General features: G+C 54.0%; 1 protein-coding gene across 1 annotated transcript; it reads left to right on the top strand.

The window, feature by feature from the left end:
* The first annotated feature begins 787 nt into the window (after window positions 1–787).
* Window positions 788–21,230, top strand: LOC133356354 (trafficking protein particle complex subunit 6b-like). The gene is made up of 6 exons (XM_061573832.1): window positions 788–999; window positions 5,810–5,877; window positions 8,609–8,726; window positions 16,515–16,598; window positions 18,353–18,446; window positions 19,931–21,230. Exons 1-6 carry the CDS (start codon window positions 919–921, stop codon window positions 19,960–19,962), a joined length of 477 nt encoding a protein of 158 aa, XP_061429816.1. The 5' UTR covers window positions 788–918; the 3' UTR covers window positions 19,963–21,230.
* Window positions 21,231–21,680: the final 450 nt, after the last annotated feature.

Here is a 21,680-nt window from a genome sequence, read left to right as displayed (position 1 = left end):
ATGGCCACTCGCTAAATGACCTAACCAACATGGCCACTCGCTAAATGACCTAACCAACATGGTCACTCGCTAAATGAGCTAACCAACATGGCCACTCGCTAAATGACCTAACCAACATGGCCACTCGTTAAATGACCTAACCAACATGGCCACTCGCTAAATGACCTAACCAACATGGCCACTGGCTAAATTACCTAACCAACATGGCCACTCGCTAAATGACCTTACCAACACGGCCACTCGCTAAATGACCGACCCAACAAATCCTCCCATAGACTTCAAAGTTAAAGGCTCCCGAGACAAAGGAGACACTGGGAGACAGAGTCACCGGGAGACAGACAGAGTCACCGGGAGACAGACAGAGACACGGTCTAAAAGTCTTCTACACGTGCACGCGAAGGCTTGTCTTGAGTGATTTTCTGCAAATCGCGTTTTAAAATGTGCATATCACCCTTGGACACGGGCGGCTTCCGTAAATCCTACATGACGGCAAGGTCAAACACCCCCCCCCCATGACCCCTTCCCCTCAAGTTTAGCCCCGCCCTCTCCTACTAAGCCCCGCCCTTTATATTGCCCCCCCCACCCTCGCTATCAGGCCCCGCCCTCACACTTTCAGCCCCCCCCCCCCGCCTCTCTTCTCTTGGCCCCGCCTATCAACTTGTCGCCCCCCCCCACCGCCAACCTCCCAGTGGGGAAGTCTCCGCCCACTTCCCAACCAAGCTCCGCCCCCTCAAATTGGCCACGCCCTCCTCATGAATATGCAAATTTAGACCCGCCCACTCTGCCGCGTGGCTCCGCCCACCACACTTCCGCGAGGCCTGGTCGCGGCTAGTCCCACGGCGGGAGCGACTTAACAACAACAACAACGGCAACAACATCAACAACAACAACGTCGCATTCGTTCACACCGCAAGGGCGATGGGGGACGAGGCTCTGTTCGAGTTCCTTCACATGGAGGTCGTCTCCTACGTGTGTCACTCAGTGGCGCAAGACGACGCGGTGAGCTGAGCACTCGGTGACACCACCACAGTGACACCACCACCACCACCACAGTGACACCACCACAACCACAGTGACACCACCACCACCACAGTGACACCACCACCACCACCACAGTGACACCACCACCACCACAGTGACACCACCACCACAGTGACACCACCACCACCACAGTGACACCACCACCACCACAGTGACACCACCACCACCACAGTGACACCACCACCACCACCACAGTGACACCACCACCACCACAGTGACACCACCACCACCACCACAGTGACACCACCACCACAGTGACACCACCACCACAGTGACACCACCACCACAGTGACACCACCACCACCACAGTCACACCACCACCACAGTGACACCACCCACAGTGACACCACCACCACAGTGACACCACCACCACCACAGTGACACCACCACCACCACCACCACCACAGTGACACCACCACCACCACAGTGACACCACCACCACCACAGTGACACCACCACCACCACAGTGACACCACCACCACAGTGACACCACCACCACAGTGACACCACCACCACCACAGTGACACCACCACCACCACAGTGACACCCACCACAGTGACACCACCACCACAGTCACACCACCACCACAGTGACACCACCACCACAGTGACACCACCACCACAGTGACACCACCACCACCACAGTGACACCACCAACACCACAGTGACACCACCACCACCACAGTGACACCACCACCACAGTGACACCACCACCACAGTGACACCACCACCACCACCACCACCACAGTGACACCACCACCACCACCACCACCACAGTGACACCACCACCACCACAGTCACACCACCAACCACAGTGACACACCACCACAGTGACACCACCACCACAGTGACACCACCACCACCACAGTGACACCACCACCACCACCACAGTGACACACCACCACCACAGTGACACCACCACCACAGTGATACCACCACCACAGTGACACCACCAACACCACAGTGACACCACCACCACCACAGTGACACCACCACCACCACCACAGTGACACCACCACCACCACAGTGACACCACCACCACAGTGACACCACCACCACAGTCACACCACCACCACAGTCACACCACCACCACAGTGACACCACCACCACAGTGACACCACCACCACAGCGACACCACCACCACAGTGACACCACCACCACCACCACCACAGTGACACCACCACCACAATGACACCACCACCACAGTGACACCACCACCACCACAGTGACACCACCACCACCACAGTGACACCACCACCACAATGACACCACCACCACAGTGATACCACCACCACCACCACAGTGACACCACCAACACCACAGTGACACCACCACCACCACCACAGTGACACCACCACCACCACCACAGTGACACCACCACCACAGTGACACCACCACCACCACAGTGACACCACCACCACAGTGACACCACCACCACCACAGTGACACCACCAACACCACCACCACCACAGTGACACCACCACCACCACAGTGACAACCACCACCACCACCACCACAGTGACACCACCACCACCACCACAGTGACACCACCACCACAGTGACACCACCACCACCACCACAGTGACACCACCACCACAGTGACACCACCAACACCACCACCACCACCACAGTGACACAACCACAGTGACACCACAACCACAGTGACACCACCACCAACACCACCACCATCACCACAGTGACACCACCACCACCACAGTGACACCACCACCACCACAGTGACACCACCACCACCACAGTGACACCACCACAGTGACACCACCACCACAGTGACACCACCACCACAGTGACAACACCACCACCACAGTGACACCACCACCACCAACACCACCACCGCCACAGTGACACCACCACCACCACAGTGACACCACCACCACAGTGACACCACCACCACAGTGACACCACCACCACAGTGACACCACCACCACCAACACCACCACCGCCACAGTGACACCACCACCACCAACACCACCACCGCCACAGTGACACCACCACCACCACCGTGACACCACCACCACAGTGACACCACCACCACAGTGACACCACCACTACAGTGACACCACCACCAACACCACCACCGCCACAGTGACACCACCACTACCACCACCACCACTACAGTGACACCACCACCACAGTGACACCACCACCACCACCACAGTGACACCACCACCACCAACACTACCACCACCACCAACACCACCACCACAGTGACACCACCACCACCACAGTGACACCACCACCACCACCACAGTGACACCACCACCAACACTATCACCACCACCACCACCACAGTGACACCACCACAGTGACACCACCACAGTGACACCACCACAGCGAGACCACCACCACCACAGTGACACCACCACCACCACCACCACAGTGACACCACCACCACCACCACCACCACAGTGACACCACCACCACCACAGTGACACCACCACCACCACAGTGACACCACTACCATCACCACCACAGTGACACCACCACCACCACAGCGACACCACCACCACCACAGTGACACCACCACCACAGTGACACCACCACCACCACCACAGTGACACCACCACCACCACCACAGCGACATCACCACCACCACCACCACAGTGACACCACCACCACCACAGTGACACCACCACCACCACCACAGTGACACCACCACCACCACAGTGACACCACCACCACCACAGTGACACCACCACCACCACCACAGTGACACCACCAACACCACAGTGACACCACCACCACCACAGTGACACCACCACCACCACAGTGACACCACCAGACAGACAGAGAGTGGAGTGGAAACAACAAATAAAAAATGTAGCAGTGGACACCTCCCAGGGGCTATGGATCGTGGTGATGATGATGATGTTACCTGCCCTACCTTATTAAGCGCCATTGCAGACATTATTGGTCACCCTATGTCCTTTTAAATCTCAACGTTCATCTTACAAAGTCCCATCACAAGAGAGAAACAACACAAATAGACAACATAGTCTTCGTGTTGTCTGTATTGACACGGCCGCACGCTGCCGTATGGACCTGAACTCAATTTCCCCGCTGAAGAATTCGGGGTGAATCGTATGGAATGGAAGGCGATGACGGTGGTGGGGGTGGGTGCTGATTCACGGTGCTGTTCACATTTTGGCGTCCTCTGGTCTAACAATGTTTGAGACGAGGCTCTAAAGAAAGCTGTCTCTGGTGTGGACCAATCAGTTTCAAAGACAAATGCATCATCATATACTGTCAGACCACAAGTATCTATGGCTAATGCAGTGACATGATGCCTTGCAAAAGGTTTCAGTTTGAGTTAACATCTTAACACAACTGTTTTGTTGCCAGAACAAAGGGGAAAACCTCTTGTTATATTTTGACACTGGCAACGGAGGTCCCATGATGTATATAAATGCATCGTCAAAACCGCCAGCCATCGCCACCCGACGCAGCCCATTCAAGCGAGGTGCGTCACGTGAGATCCAATCTCTCATCACTTGACGCGAGAAGACGTCTGCGTTGATGCCCTCTTCATCCGTGCAATCCTCGTTGGCAAATCTGCGCTTCGCTACTTTGTGAACCTCTAATTGCCTTTCAACTATCCCAAGAACGAGGATCGGAATGGGCGACACAAATCCTTCGCCATTGCAGCAGCGCCGACAAAGATTTGGGAACGACGACCGCACTGGCAACAGCAACCTTGCTTCCTCCCTTGACATCGCAAATCTTCCGCCTCGAAAACATTCAAAGCGGAAGATTCTTGCTGGAGGACTGCAGCCAAATTTGCAAAATGTGATTTAATGTATTGAGAGTTCAGTGTTAATGCACAATTTACATTGAGGCTTTACTATGTGTGTTTGTCTTGGTGTGGTCTGGGTCTGCTGTTGTTTTACTGCCCTTTCAGAGGCTTGGTAATCGATGCAATTTGAACTTATATGCTGTATTTCTTTATTAAAGGGGTGCCAGGGTAAACATGAGGTTCGGGGTTCGATCCCGACCCTGACGCCTGCTGTATATGTGGAGTTTGCATGGTGGTGAGATGTTAACTACTTCGCCAGGTATGCAGGAAGTCGTGGGGTTTGATCCCGACCCTGACGCCTGCTCTATATTTGGAGTTTGCGTGGTGGTGAGATGTTAACTACCTCGCCAGGTATGCAGGAAGTCAGGGGTTTGATCCCGACCCTTACGCCTGCTGTATATTTGGAGTTTGCGTTTCTCTCTATTTCTCTCTCCCCGCGTGGTCACGTGGTATTTTTTCTCCGGGTCCTCCGGTTTTTCCTTCCACATTTATTTTGCTGCTATAAATGTCCAAATGATGAAGCCACTTTGTTGAGCTATCATTTGTGGCCAGGTCGCTTCTGAAAAATAAGTGAATACCTCCGTGGGCTTTGCCTGGTAGGATGGGAATGGTTTAGTTGTTGTATTTGTTTGTGTTTGGGGTGATTTATTTTCTTGTTCTTTTCACTCATATCTTGTTATTGTTGTAACATTCTTACCCCGTGCCCTTACTCCCCATTCATAGCTAATCAGATTCCTCCTACTGCAGTATAAATACATTTATTTTGATTCTGATGATGCAAACTCCAAATATACAGAAGACATCGTCAGGGTCGGGATCGAACCCATGACCTCGTGTATGTGAGGCAAGGTGGTTAACATCTCCCCACATCGGCCGCCCCCTCCCCTTCATAGCTCATCGGATTCCTCCTGCAGTACAAATAAAATTGATTCTGATTCCGGTTCGCTGATCCTTGCAGGAGAATGGGAAAGTCACGGCCAAGTTGGAGAACTTGGGATACAGAGTGGGACAAGGTCTGGTGGAGAGGTGAGAGATTGAAACGGTTTGTGTGGTTTTGGTTGCCGGCGGCGGTGTGGGAGACCCCCCCCCCCCCCATCGGACACGCGCTCTGTCATCGTCAAGGACTGCTCGGTCGGCTCTTTGTGATTGCACGGAGACATCGTCAGCGACCAGACGAGACTGGATCATTGTCTAGGGAGCCCATTAAGAGAGCGGTCCGTCATTTGTCTAGAGCGGTGGTTGCTGACCAGGCGAGGGAATTAACACATTCCTGCGGAGGGAGCGGGTAGGAACGTTGGGTTGCTCGGTCAATGGCCAGGGTCAATGGCGGCATGGTGTATTCCGCAAATATGCCCGACTGTGAGGGCGGGCACAAGCCGGCGTGAGTAGGTTAAACGTCGAGTTTTATAAGGGCACCACGGGGTGACCAGCCCCTCCCCACCCAGCCCCACCCCTCCCACTCCCCTCCCAGCCCCACCCTCCCCACCCTCCTCACCCAGCCCCACCCAGCCCCTCCCCACCCTCCCCTCTCCAACCAGCCCCACCCCTCCCATTTTTGGATGCACGACGGACGGACGGACACAATAATCCCCTGTGGGCTAGTGGAACCAGGTGGTTCCTACCAGTAACATCCTCTAGCCACCGTGACGATACTCCACTCTCCTTCCCGTGGTGGAGCCATGGCTACAAGAGTTGCCCTCCAACCCTCCCTCCCAACCTGGGGTTACGCAGACCCCTGGGTAGGGCACGTTGCAATGTCCCAGAGGGGTACGCGAGGTGATTTATAAATGTGTGAAATTATGTCCTATACATGAGTGTCGTTGGTGAATGATCACGTTGTATTAATCTGCCGATATAAAATAACTAAGGTAAAATGTTAATCAATACGGTAACCTTGAACCATATAAAAGACCTCCCCAATCTCATTGATTGTAAACAATGTTGGTTTGCAAGAGTAACCAGTGAGTGTGAACTTATTACGTCACACAGAGCAGAGCGTCCGTTGATTTTAGTTTTTTATTCACTCGCATTTCCTGGCAGCTAGTTAGGGATAGCCTCAGAAAATGGACAATTGCCCATAGACTCAGCACTGCCCATAGACTCAACACTGCCCATAGACTCAACACTGCCCATAGATTTAACACTGCCCATAGACTCACCACTGCCCATAGACTCAACACTGCCCATAGATTCAACACTGCCCATAGACTCACCACTGCCCATAGACTCAACACTTGCCCATAGACCCAACACTGCCCATAGACTCACCACTGCCCATAGACTCAACACTTGCCCATAGACCCAACAATGCCCATAGACTCAACACTGCCCATAGACTCAACACTGCCCATAGTCTCAACACTGCCCATAGACTAAACACTGCCCATATAATCAACACTGCCCATAGTCTCAACACTGCCATAGACTCAACACTGCCCATAGACTCACACTGCCCATATACTCAACACTGCCCATAGACTCAACACTGCCCATTTACTCAACACTGCCCATAGACTCAACACTTGCCCATAGACTCAACACTTGCCCATAGACCCAACACTGCCCATAGACTCACCACTGCCCATAGACTCAACACTTGCCCATAGACCCAACACTGCCCATAGACTCAACACTGCCCATAGACTCAACACTGCCCATAGTCTCAAGACTGCCCATAGACTCAACACTGCCCATAGTCTCAACACTGCCCATAGTCTCAACACTGCCCATAGACTCAACACTGCCCATAGACTCAACACTGCCCATAGTCTCAACACTGCCCATAGACTCAACACTGCCCATAGTCTCAACACTTGCCCATAGACTCAACACTACCCATAGACTCAACACTGCCCATAGACTCAACACTGCCCATAGTCTCAACACTGCCCATAGACTCAACACTACCAATTAACTAACACTACCCATAAACTCAACACTGCCCATAGACTCAACACTGCCCATAGACTCAACACTGCCCATAGTCTCAACACTGCCCATAGACTCAACACTACCAATTAACTAACACTACCCATAAACTCAACACTGCCCATAGACTCAACACTGCCCATAGTCTCAACACTGCCCATAGTCTCAACACTGCCCATAGTCTCAACACTGCCCATAGACTTAACACTGCCCATAGACGCAACACTGCCCATAGACTCAACACTGCCCATAGACTCAGCACTGCCCATAGACTCAACACTGCCCATAGACTCAACACTGTGTGGGGGGCGGTAGTGTAGCGGTTATCGCTACGCTGCGCTACGATCTCGGCGACCCGAGTTCGATTCCCGCTCACGGACCAACACCGGTGACGATTATCTCAACCGGTCCTGAGTCTCCCCGAGGTCGACTCAACCTCAAATGAATAACCTAGTTCGGTTTGTAAACATTGCCACTAGGGAGACAAAGGCGGCCGGGCGTGGTGCTGGCCACCCACTCCTTCGTGTGCCGTGCCGGCCTTCATAGGTGCTGCTCGCAAACAGCACTTGCCCCAACGAGTCTGTTAAGGCTATACGGTGGATCTTTATCTTTGTGTGAGTAAGTGTGTGTGTCTGCATTAGACTTAATCCCAGCTGATCTAGCATGGCTGTTGTTACAGCAGGATTATTGCTTTGTGTGCGTACGTGTCCCTGTGCGTGTCAGTCCGTGTGTCCCTGTGTGTGTGTGTCCATGCCGCTCGCTAACCACACTTGCCCCAACAGTCTGTTAAGGCTACACGGGGGGGGGGGGAACTTTGCCTTTGCGTCAGGTTTACCCGCGACAGCCCCCGCTTCAAGGATGAGCTCGACGTGATGAAGTTCATCTGCAAGGACTTCTGGACGAGCGTCTTCAAGAAGCAGATCGACAACCTGCGGACGAACCACCAGGTGTCCCCACGCGCACGCTGCAGCTGTGCACACTGACTAACGCGTTTCCTTAGAGCTGCTGCTTGTTGTTGTTGTGTTTAGTTTGTTGACCTTCTCCTCCCCCGCACCTCCGCTTAGCGCGGTTGGCTACCTACGGCGCGAAAGAAGTTCAACACACGTACACTACATTACACACTACAATACACACTACACGAGACATTGCAATACACTATACAATACGCTACACACCACACTTCGAAACATCACAATATACCAAGATGAAAACTCTTTTCTCTAGAGCTGCTTTGTGTGTTTAGTTTGTTGTCCTTCTCCCCGCACCTCCGATTAGCACGTTTGGCTACGTACGGCGTGAAAGAAATTCAACATACGTACGCACATACATACCACGTCGCTTGTGCCAGGCTAGGTGCACTTTGAGGCCGTCGCGTGAAGTGTGGAAGGCTCTCGCTGCTGGGCAGCAGGAGGTCACGGGGGACCGAGGCAGGTGCCATGGGTTGGCTGACTTGAGATGACTGGCCGATGCACCACCTGTGCCCCCCCCCCCCCGTTTTGCCACCTCGCTGCATCATCTCAACCCTTTCCCCCTTTCCGAGGCGTCTGCGAGTTGCAGGGTGGGATGGTCGCGTTCGCCGCCGCATCTCGGAACGCGCGAGCGGGTTCGGCGTTATTCGTATTTAGAGAGGCTTGGTCGTAGCGCCGTTCATTATCAAGACGCTGTACTCACCGTTGTAGAATTGCAGTGGACGCCTACACGAATTTCTGCCCATGGAGTTTGATGATGATGACGATGACGACGATCTACTCACCGCAGAGAACCGTAGCGTCACGACCGCCAGCACTCGACCATAGCCGGCACCAACACTGTGCCACTCGCCCTCCTGCATGGCCTTGCGGGAGCCTCGGTAGCGATAAAAGTAATGAGATTTTTGTTCTCACGGTTCCGTTCCGATGATGCTCCATCACTTGTTTAAAATGCGTGGCACTGTTGGTGTCTGTGTGTAAGTCCGTTACAAGGGGTAGTGTAGCGGTGAGCGCGCTGCGCTATGAACCCGGCGACCCGAGTTTGATTTCCGCTCACGGCCAAGACCAGTGATGATTATCTTAACCGGGCCTGGGCCTTTCCCCCTAGGTCGACTCGGCCTTAAATGGGTACTTGGTGAGACGTGGACACGTCACCACTAGGGAGACAAAGACGGCCGGGCGTGGTGCTGGCCCCCCACCTCCGTGTGCCGTGCCGCCCTTCATAGGTGCTGCTCGCTAACAGCACTTGCCCCAACAGTCTAAGGCTACACGGGGGACCTTTGTCTTCGTAATTATTATCACTGCACTTGCTTACGCACGGAAAGCCGAGGGGAGGTGATTGGTGCTGCTGTGTGAAATAGCGCGGTTGGCTTTACGTACGGTGCGAAAGAAGTTCAACGTGCGTGTGTGTGTGTGCCCATAGACTCACACTGCCCATAGACTCACACTGCCCATAGACTCACACTACCCATAGACTCACACTGCCCATAGACTCAACACTGCCCGTAGACTCACACTACCCATAGACTCACACTACCCATAGACTCAACACTGCCCATAGACTCACACTGCCCATAGACTCAACACTGCCCATAGACTCACACTGCCCATAGACTCACACTACCCATAGACTCACACTACCCATAGACTCAACACTGCCCATAGACTCACACTGCCCATAGACTCACACTACCCATAGACTCACACTACCCATAGACTCACACTACCCATAGACTCACACTACCCATAGACTCACACTGCCCATAGACTCACACTGCCCATAGACTCAACACTGCCCATAGACTCACACTACCCATAGACTCACACTGCCCATAGACTCACACTACCCATAGACTCACACTGCCCATAGACTCACACTACCCATAGACTCACACTACCCATAGACTCACACTACCCATAGACTCACACTACCCATAGACTCACACTACCCATAGACTCACACTACCCATAGACTCACACTACCCATAGACTCACACTACCCATAGACTCACACTACCCATAGACTCACACTGCCCATAGACTCACACTACCCATAGACTCACACTGCCCATAGACTCACACTGCCCATAGACTCACACTGCCCATAGACTCACACTGCCCATAGACTCAACACTGCCCATAGACTCACACTACCCATAGACTCACACTGCCCATAGACTCACACTACCCATAGACTCACACTACCCATAGACTCACACTGCCCATAGACTCAACACTGCCCGTAGACTCACACTACCCATAGACTCAACACTGCCCATAGACTCAACACTGCCCATAGACTCACACTACCCATAGACTCACACTACCCATAGACTCACACTGCCCATAGACTCACACTACCCATAGATTCACACTACCCATAGACTCACACTGCCCATAGACTCAACACTGCCCGTAGACTCAACACTACCCATAGACTCACACTGCCCATAGACTCACACTACCCATAGACTCACACTGCCCATAGACTCACACTACCCATAGACTCACACTACCCATAGACTCACACTACCCATAGACTCACACTACCCATAGACTCACACTACCCATAGACTCACACTACCCATAGACTCACACTACCCATAGACTCACACTACCCATAGACTCACACTGCCCATAGACTCAACACTGCCCATAGACTCACACTACCCATAGACTCACACTGCCCATAGTCTCACACTACCCATAGACTCACACTACCCATAGACTCACACTGCCCATAGACTCAACACTGCCCGTAGACTCACACTACCCATAGACTCAACACTGCCCATAGACTCAACACTGCCCATAGACTCACACTACCCATAGACTCACACTACCCATAGACTCACACTGCCCATAGACTCACACTACCCATAGATTCACACTACCCATAGACTCACACTGCCCATAGACTCAACACTGCCCGTAGACTCAACACTGCCCATAGACTCAACACTGCCCATAGACTCAACACTGCCCGTAGACTCAACACTGCCCGTAGACTCAACACTGCCCGTAGACTCAACACTGCCCGTAGACTCAACACTGCCCATAGACTCAACACTGCCCATAGACTCAACACTGCACCATAGACTCAACACTGCCCGTAGACTCAACACTGCCCATAGACTCAACACTGCCCATAGACTCAACACTGCCCATAGACTCAACACTGCCCGTAGACTCAACACTGCCCGTAGACTCAACACTGCCCATAGACCCAGCACTGTCCATAAACTCAACACTGCCCGTAGACTCAGCACTGCCCGTAGACTCAACACTGCCCGTAGACTCAACACTGCCCATAGACCCAGCACTGCCCATAAACTCAACACTGCCCATAGACTCAACACTGCCCGTAGACTCAACACTGCCCGTAGACTCAACACTGCCCATAGACTCAACACTGCCCATAGACTCAACACTGCCCATAGATTCAACACTGCACCATAGACTCAACACTGCCCGTAGACTCAACACTGCCCATAGACTCAGCACTGCCCGTAGACTCAACACTACCCATAGACTCAGCACTGCCCATAGGCTTAACACTGCCCGTAGACTCAACACTGCCCATAGACTCAACACTGCCTCTGCACATGAAGCAGTCCCCCTCCTTAACCTCCTTCTGTTCTCTCTAAACCTCACCGCCTCTCCTCCGTCGCCCATTCCCTTCCTCTTCCCCTCCACTGCGTCCCGTCCCTCCCCTGTAGCCCCTTCTGTGCCCCCCCCCCCCCGTGTGCCCTCTGTCACGCTCGCTCACTCACTCCTCGGCGCTTGCACCGCCCTTGGCGTCCAAATCACTCGAGTGACGTTCCTTACCGCTTTTAAACTCCATTGCAGAGCCTCTTGAGCTGCGAAAGTGCGCTCTATGACTAATTGTGTAAAATGACTTAGGACCCTAACGGCAGCTGTGAGCAATTCCCCGCACCTCCGTTTGGCGCGGTTGGCTACGTACGGTGCGATAGAAGTTCAACGCCAGCGCCCCCCATTCGCCACTCAAGTGACGACTTCCGACGTCACCCGCGCCGCGCCTGTGCCAGGCTAGGTGCACTTTGAGGCCACGTGAAGTGTCGAAGGCTCGCTGCTCGCAGGAGGAGATCCACGGGACAGACCCAGCATGTGGCATGGGTGTTGACCGACTGAGACGACTGGCAGATGCACCTATGATCCCCCGTGTAGCCTTAACAGACTGTTGGGGCAAGTGCTGTTAGCGAGCACCTGCGAAGGCCGGCACGGCGCAACGAGGGGGTGAGTGGCCAGCACCACGCCCGGGCCGCCTTTGTCTCCCCAGTGGCGATGTTGTTACGCACCGCACCAGGTAACACATTTGAGGCTGAGTCGACCTAGGGGAGGCCCAGGACCCGTTCGGATAATCGTCACCGGTGTTGGCCTTGAGCGGAAATCGAAGTCGGGTCGCCAGGTTCATAGCGCAGCGCGCTAACCGCTACACCACCGCTTCCCACTTACACACAAACATCAAAAGATCCCCCATATAGCCTGTAGCAGACTGTAGGGGCAAGTGCTGTTAGCTAGCAACCGATGAAGGCCGGCACGGCACACGAGGGGGTGGGTGGCCAGCACCACGCCCGGCCGCCTTTGTCTCCCCAGTGGTGATGTTTACGTGCCGCACCAGGTTACTAATTTGAGGCCGAGTCGACCTAGGGGAGGCGCAGGACCGGCCCGGATAGATAATCGTCACCGGTGTTTGGTGTCCGTGAAGCGGGATTCGAACTCGGGGTGGCCGCGTTCGCTGCGCTAACCGCCACTACACTACCGCTACCTACCACCCGCCAATGCACCTACCCACATAGCGGTTAGTCGGGCGGGCAGTTGCGGGAGCTGCACCTTTAGCCGCGTTACGGTCGGTCGCCCGCCTCTCCAAGCGTCACCTTCCAAAATCCATGGCAAAAAAAAGGTCACGGAGGCTGGGCCGTTCCAGGGTGGATTAGGGGTTAGTCCCGTCGGGCGGCGTGCAAATATTGAAAAATACCACAGCAATCATAATCTCCACCACCCACCCACCCACCTTTCTCATTCAATAATTCTGGGCATCATTAAAAAGTAATAATAATATAAAAATTTGTGATATTCGCAGAAGTAATGAGTTTTTCTGCCGCGATCCAATTCTGCTCGGGCGGTGCTGCAGAGGTCTCCCGCATTAATCCCAGCTGATCTCGCCGTGGCTGTTGTTACAGTGGTTGTTATTGTTTTGTTTGTCTGCGTGTGTGTGTGTGAGTGTGTGAGACGGAGGGAGGGTGGGCGGGCACGCGCGCGCGCGCGTGTGTAGAGAGCGTGTGTGAGAGAGCGTGTGTGAGAGAGCGTGTGTGTGTGTGAGAGAGCGTGTGTGTGTGTGTGAGAGTGTGTGTGTGAGAGAGAGTGTGTGTGTGAGAGAGAGAGAGTGTGTGTGAGAGTGTGTGTGTGTGTGTGAGAGAGAGAGCGTGTGTGTGTGTGAGTGTGTGTGAGAGTGTGTGTGTGAGAGAGTGTGTGCGTGAGAGAGTGTGTGTGAGAGAGAGCGTGAGAGTGTGTGTGAGAGTGTGTGTTTGAGAGAGCGTGAGAGTGTGTGTGTGTGAGAGTGTGTGTGTGTGAGAGTATGTGTGTGAGAGAGCGTGTGTGTGTGTGTGTGAGAGAGAGAGCGTGAGAGTGTGTGTGTGTGAGAGTGTGTGTGTGTGAAGGGGAGCGGTAGTGTAGCGGTTAGCGTGCTGCGCTATGAACCTGGCGACCCGGGTTCGATTCCCGCTCACGGCTAACACCAGTGACGATTTTCTGAACCGGTCCTGGGCCCCCCCTAGGTCGACTCAGCCTTAAATGAGTACCTGGTGCGGTGTGTAAACATAGCGACTGGGGAGACAAAGGCGGTGGGGCGTGGTGCTGGCCACCCACCCCCTCGTGTACCGTTCTGGCCTTCATAGGTGCTCGCTAACAGCACTTGCCCCTACAGTCTGTTAAGGCTATACGGGGGATCTTTGTGTGTGTGAGAGTGTGTGTGTGAGAGAGCGCGCTGCGCTATGAACTCGGCTACCCGAGTTCAATTCCCGCTCACGGCCAACATCAGTGACGATTACCTGAACAGATCCTGGGCCTCCCCTAGGTCTACTCAGCCTCAACTGAGTACCTGGTGCAGTCATGTAAACATCGCCACTGGGGAGACAAATGCGGCCGGGCGTGGTGCCGGCCACCCACTCGCTTGTGTCCCGTGCCGGCCTTCATCAGTGCTCGCTAACAGCACTTTCCCCAGCAGTCTGTTAATCCTCTACCGGGGATCTTTGTCTTTGTGTGAGTGTGTGTGTGTTCTCCTTAATCCCAGATGATCTAGCATGGTTGCTATTACAGTGGCATTATTGTTTTGTTTGTGTGTGTGTACGCGTCCCTGTGTGTGTCTGTCCATGCGTGTCACTGTTGGTCTGTGCATGTCCCTGTGTGTCCGTGCTTGTCCCTGTGTGTCTGTGCGTGTCCCTGTGTGTCTGTGCGTGTCCCTGTGTGTCCGTGTTTGTCCCTGTGTGTCCGTGCTTGTCCCTGTGTGTCTGTGCGTGTCCCTGTGTGTCTGTGCGTGTCCCTGTGTGTCCGTGTTTGTCCCTGTGTGTCTGTGCTTGTCCCTGTGTGTCTGTGCGTGTCCCTGTGTTTCTGTGTGTCTGTGCGTGTCCCTGTGTGTCCATGCTTGTCCCTGTGTGTCTGTGCTTGTCCCTGTGTGTCTGTGCATGCCCCTGTGTCTGTGCGTGTCCCTGTGTGTCTGTGCGTGTCCCTGTGTGTCCGTGCCCCTGTGTGTCCGTGCTTGTCCCTGTGTGTCCGTGCGTGCCCCTGTGTGTCTGTGCGTGCCCCTGTGTGTCTGTGCGTGTTCCTGTGTGTCTGTGCGTGTCCCTGTGTGTCTGTGCGTGTCCCTGTGTGTCTGTGCGTGTCCCTGTGTGTCTGTGCGTGTCCCTGTGTGTCCGTGCATGTTCCTGTGTGTGTCTGTCTGTGCGTGTCCCTGTGTGTCCGTGCTTGTCCCTGTGTGTCCGTGCTTGTCCCTGTGTGTCTGTGCGTGTCCCTGTGTGTCTGTGCGTGTCCCTGTGTGTCTGTGCGTGTCCCTGTGTGTCCGTGCGTGTTCCTGTGTGTGTCTGTCCGTGCGTGCCCTGTGTGTCTGTGCGTGTCCGTGTGTCCGTGCTTGTCGCTGTGTGTCCGTGCGTGTCCCTGTGTGTCCGTGCGTGTCCCTGTGTGTGTCTGTCCATGCGTTCCTGTTGGTCTGTGAGTGTCCGTGCGTGTCCCTGTGTGTCTGTCCGTGCGTGTCCCTGTGTGTCCATGCGCGTCCCTGTGTGTGTCTGTCCGTGCGTGTCCCTGTGTGTCTGTGCGTGTCCCTGTGTGTCCGTGCGTGTCCGTGCGTGTCCCTGTGTGTGTCTGTCCGTGCGTGCCCCTGTGTGTCTGTGCGTGTCCCTGTGTGTCCGTGCTTGTTCCTGTATGTGTCTGTCCGTGCGTGTCCCTGTGTGTCTGTGCGTGTCCCTGTGTGTCCCTGCGTGTCTGTGTGTGTCTCAGTGTTTGTCCGTGTGTGTCCCCGTGTCAAATGAGTCCCTGGTGCAGTGTGTAAAAACATCGCCACCGGGGAGACAAAGGCGGTTGGGCGTGGTGCTGGCCACCCACCCCCCGTGTGCCGTTCCGGCCTTCATAGGTGCTCCTCGCTCAGAGCACTTGCCCCAACAGTCTGTTAAGGCTACATGGGGGATCTTTGTCTGTCTGTGTGCGTGTGTCCGTGCGTGTCCGTGTGTGTCCGTGCGTGTCCGTGTGTGGCAGGGCGTCTACGTGCTACAAGACAACCGGTTTCGTATGCTGACTCAGATTTCCTGCGGGAAACAGTATCTGGAGCACGCCCCTAAGGTGAGTAAGCCTTGCTGTTGTTGTGAGCGTTGTTGTTGTGAGTATTGTTGTTAGCGCTGTTGTTGTAGTTATGAGCGTTTTTGTGGTTGTGAGCCTTTTTGTGGTTGTTGTGAGCCTTTTTGTGGTTGTTGTGAGTATTGTTGTTGTAAGCGTTGTTGTGATTGTGAGCGTTGTTGTTAGCATTGTTGTTGTGTGCCTTGTTGTTGTGAGCATTGTTGTTGTGAACGTTGTTGTAGCATTGTTGTTGTTGTGAGAATTGTTATTGTGAGCATTGTTGTTAGCATTGTTGTTATTGCGATTGTTGTTGTTGTGAGCGTTGTTATTGTTGTTGTGAGCGTTGTTCGTGTTTTCCACCTATTTACCCAGGAAGGCCTCACCGAGTCTCCGCGAGTCTCGTTTTTGCAGTTGGGGGTGTCATGCTGAAACTGCTCCTCTGACTGTTGCTGCTACTGCTGCTGCTACTGCTGCTACTTCTACTGTTGCTGCTAATGCTGCTGCTACTGCTGCTAATGCTGCTACTGCTACTGTTGCTGCTACTGTTGCTGCTACTGCTGCTACTACTGCTGCTAATGCTGCTACTTCTACTGCTGCTACTACTACTGCTGCTAATGCTGCTACGACTGCTACTACTGCTGCTACTGCTGCTAATGCTGCTACTGCTGCTACTACTTCTGCTGCTACTACTACTACTGCTGCTACTACTGCTGCTACTACTACTACTGCTGCTACTACTGCTGCTGCTACTACTACTGCTGCTGCTACTGCTCCTACTACTGCTGTTGCTACTGCTGCTAATTCTGCTACTACTGCTGCTGCTACTACTGCTGCTCCTACTACTACTGCTGCTACTGATACTTCTACTGCTGCTGCTTCTACTACTGATACTGCTGCTACTGCTGCTGCCACTGCTGCTGCTACTACTGTGACTGCTGCTCCTACTATTGCAGCTGCTACTACTGCTATTGCTGCTCCTCCTATTACTACTGCTGCTGCTACTGCTGCTGCCGTGAGCAAACCCCACTGAGTAATTTCCAGGGGATGTACCAGCATTGTGCTGTTTGGGTCAATAGCGGTAACGCTGTACGGGTTTGAAAGTTATTTTTCTACGCGGCAAAGCCGGAGAACCCGGAGAAAAAGCCACGTAGATGAGAGGGAGAGAACATACAAACTACGCACAGACTCGCACAGAGACCCATAGACTCACACGGAGATCCATAGACTCACACAGGGACCCATAGACTCACACAGAGACCCATAGACTCACACAGGGACCCATAGACTCACACATACACCCTTAGACTCACCCTGTGCCCCATAGACTTATGCAGAGACCCACAGACTCGCACAGAGACCCACAGACTCGCACAGAGACCCACAGACTCACACAGGGACTGATATAGCCCACAGGGACCCATAGACTCATACAGACTCAGTCAAGGTCGGTCAGGGTCACTCAGGGCCAGGGTCACTCCAGTTCAGGGTCACTCCAGTTCAGGGTCACTCCAGTTCAGGGTTATTCAAGGTCACGGTCACTCCAGTTCAGGGTTATTCAAGGTCAGGGTCACTCCAGTTCAGGGTCACTCAGGGTCAGGGTCACTCAGGGTCAGGGTCACCCAGCAGAGGAAGGAACGGGGGACATTGGGGGCTGCCTCTGCCCGGCAGTGGCCGACAATGACGACGACAGCAGCAGCAGCACTTGCCCCCAGCGGTCCGTGTGGGCTACACGGGGGATCTTTGTCTGTGCGTGCGTGCAGTTCCTGGCCTTCACGTGCGGCATGGTGAGAGGAGGCCTCTCCAACCTGGGCATCAACAGCGTCGTGACGGCAGAGGTGTCGGTCATGCCCGCCTGTGAGTGGCCCTCGCAAACACAAAGGTCCCCCACCCCGTGTAGCCTGCCACAGACTTGGGGGCAAGTGCCCGGCAGCAGGAGGGGGAGGGTCAGCACCAAGCCAGGCCGCCTTTGTCTTGCTATGGTGCCGACGTTTACACATCGCAGCTGTGTTTTTCATTTGAGGCTGAGTCGACCTAGGGGAGGTCTAGGACCCGGTTCAGATAATTGGCCGTGAGCGGGAATCGAACTTCGGGTCGCCTGGTTCGTAGCGCAGCGCGCTAACCACGACACTACCGCTCCCACAAAGACAAAGATCCCCCGTGTAGCCTTAACAGACTGTTGGGGCAAGTGCTGTCAGCGAGCCGGCACGGCACACGAGGGGGTGGGTGGTCAGCACCACACTCGGCCGCCTTTGTCTCCCCAGTGGCCATGTTTACACACCATACCAGGTGACTCATTTGACGCTGAGTCGACCTAGGGGAGGCCCAGGACAGATAATCTTTACTGGGTGTTGGCCATGAGCGGGAATCAAACTCGGGTCGCCGGTTTCAAAGCGCAGCGCGCTAACCGCTACACCACCGCTCCTGCTGGAAGAAGACCCTGTAACCTTTATCTTCAGTTTGGGATGTGATTGTAAACACTCATTCACTGGCCAACACCTTCATACGGAGAGGACCGCAGAGCTTGGGGGATGATGGGCGGGGGCAGTTTGGCGGTGGGCATCGCTGCCGCTGCCGCTGCTGCTGCCTCGGCACTCATCTGTGGTTCCTCCTCCTGGTGCTTCTGAGTCGTCCTCTCTCTCTCTGAGTCGTCCTCTTTCTCTCTCTCTTTGAGTCGTCCTCTCTATCAGTCGTCCTCTCTTTCTTTGTGAGTCGTCCTCTCTCAGTCGTCCTCTCTGTCTCTGAGTCGTCCTCTCTCTGTCTCTCTGAGTTGTCCTCTCTCTCTGAGTCGTTCTCTTTCTCTGAGTTGTCCTCTCTCTCTGAATCGTCCTCTCTCTCTGAATCGTCCTCTCTGAATCGTCCTCTCTCTCTCTGAGTCGTCCTTTCTCTCTCTCTGAATCGTCCTTTCTCTCTGAATCGTCCTCTCTCTCTCTCTCTGAGTCATCCTTTCTCTCTCTGAGTCATCCTTTCTCTCTCTCTGGGTCGTCCTCTCTCTCTCTCTGAGTCTTCATCTCCCTGTCTCTCTGAGTCGTCCTCTCTCTGTCTCTCTGAGTCGTCCTTTCTCTCTGAGTCGTCCTTTCTCTCTCTCTGAGTCGTCCTCTCTCTGTCTCTCTGAGTCGTCCTCTCTCTGTTTCTCTGAGTCGTCCTCTCTCTCTCTCTGAGTCTTCCTCTCTCTCTAAATCGTCCTCTTTCTCTCTCTCTGAGTCATCCTTTCTCTCTCTCTGAGTCGTCTTCTCTCTCTCTGAGTCGTCCTCGGAGACAGAGAGAGACAGAGAGCAAGATACAATGAATCATCATTGATTCTATCTTTCTTGTGATGTGTGCGTGCGTGCGTCTGACAGGTAAATTTCAGGTGATGATACAGAGGTCCTGAGCGTCTGTGGATGAACATCTCCACCAGGGGAGGGAGACCCGGCGGTGCAGAGGTCAACAGGCTGAGCCGGCAACCTCCAGAGAACGCGAATTCGAATCTGGGGGAAGCTGTCTACGATTAAAGCCGGGTTCTCAAGCGCAGGGAGGTTGATGGTCTCTCAGTCCGATCGCCAATGACTCACGAAGAGACCCGTAGACTCACATAGAGACCCGTAGACTCAGGCAGAGATCCGACGACTCGCATAGAGACACATCGACTCACACAGAGACATAGAATCACACAGACACATTGAATCACTGAGTGTCCTAAAGACTCACGCAGAGACCCGTAGACTCACATAGAGACCCGTAGACTCACATAGAGACCTGTAGATTCATGCAGAGATCCGACGACTCGCATAGAGACACATCGACTCACACAGAGACATAGAATCACACAGACACATTGAATCACTCAGTGTCCTAAAGACTCACGCAGAGACCCGTAGACTCACATAGAGACCCGTAGACTCATGCAGAGATCCGTAGACTCACACAGAGACCCATAGACTCGCACAGAGACCCATAGACTCGCACAGAGACCCATAGACTCGCACAGAGACCCATAGACTCGCACAGAGACCCATAGACTCACACAGAGACCCATAGACTCACACAGAGACCCATAGACTCGCACAGAGACCCATAGACTCGCACAGAGACCCATAGACTCGCACAGAGACCCATAGACTCACACAGAGACCCATAGACTCACACAGAGACCCATCGACTCGCACAGAGACCCATAGACTCACACAGAGACACATAGACTCACACAGAGACCCATAGACTCACACAGAGACCCATAGACTCGCACAGAGACCCATAGACTCGCACAGAGACCCATAGACTCACACAGAGACACACAGACTCACACAAAGACACATAGACTCACACAGAGACCCATAGACTCACACAGAGACCCATAGACTCGCACAGAGACCCATAGACTCACACAGAGACCCATAGACTCACACAGAGACCCATAGACTCACACAGAGACCCATAGACTCGCACAGAGACACATAGACTCACACAGAGACCCATAGACTCACACAGAGACCCATAGACTCACACAGAGACACACAGACTCACACAAAGACACATAGATTAACACAGTGACCCATCGACTCACGTAGACTGAGCTGTGATGAAAATGTCGCGTGTTGATGGTCACCAATGGCTGCACGCAAAATAAATTCTGTAAAATATTAAAATTTGGTTCCTCACTGAATGCTGTCGAATCTCAGCGCTGAGAATGAATTTGTTCGGTTCGATCGACATTCGGGACGTGAGGCCACCGCGCTCATGCTGCACGGTGGAGGAGCTACCGGCCAATTACACGCCTTGCGCGAGGGGGCAACGCTCGATCCCCCCGCCCCCTTCTCCTGGCAGAGCCAGCGGGTACGGCGCTACCTCGACGCTGACCCACGGGTAGAAGGGAGTTTCACAGCACCATCTGTGTGTGAGCCACCAACCTCTCGCTGCGGCCTCCACAGCGCTGGGTTGCAGGCAGCCACGTGGAGCAGCGTGGCCACGGCCGTGATGTTTTTTTCGGGCCAAATGTCGCAGATTTCCGATGTTTCTGCTGGATCCTAAAATCTGGCCCCACATTGCAGTCGGACACCGAACGATTTCCCACCTCCGCCCACCTCCACCCACCACCACCCACCACCACCC

This window comes from Lethenteron reissneri, chromosome 53 (genome assembly GCF_015708825.2).
Source record: "Lethenteron reissneri isolate LAM-NWPU_2019-01 chromosome 53, ASM1570882v1, whole genome shotgun sequence".
In the NCBI taxonomy this organism is placed as follows: domain Eukaryota; kingdom Metazoa; phylum Chordata; class Hyperoartia; order Petromyzontiformes; family Petromyzontidae; genus Lethenteron; species Lethenteron reissneri.
The sequence above is the reverse complement of the archived record's forward strand: the minus strand, read 5'-3'. Positions and strand labels throughout refer to the sequence as shown.

Coding starts and splice junctions, on each gene's coding strand:
- LOC133356354 (XM_061573832.1), top strand. CDS start 919: ATGGGGGACGAGGCTCTGTTCGAGTTCCTTCACATGGAGGTCGTCTCC. Junction 16,599..18,352: donor ATCTGGAGCACGCCCCTAAG/GTGAGTAAGCCT, acceptor GCGTGCGTGCAG/TTCCTGGCCTTCACGTGCGG. Junction 18,447..19,930: donor GGTGTCGGTCATGCCCGCCT/GTGAGTGGCCCT, acceptor TGCGTCTGACAG/GTAAATTTCAGGTGATGATA.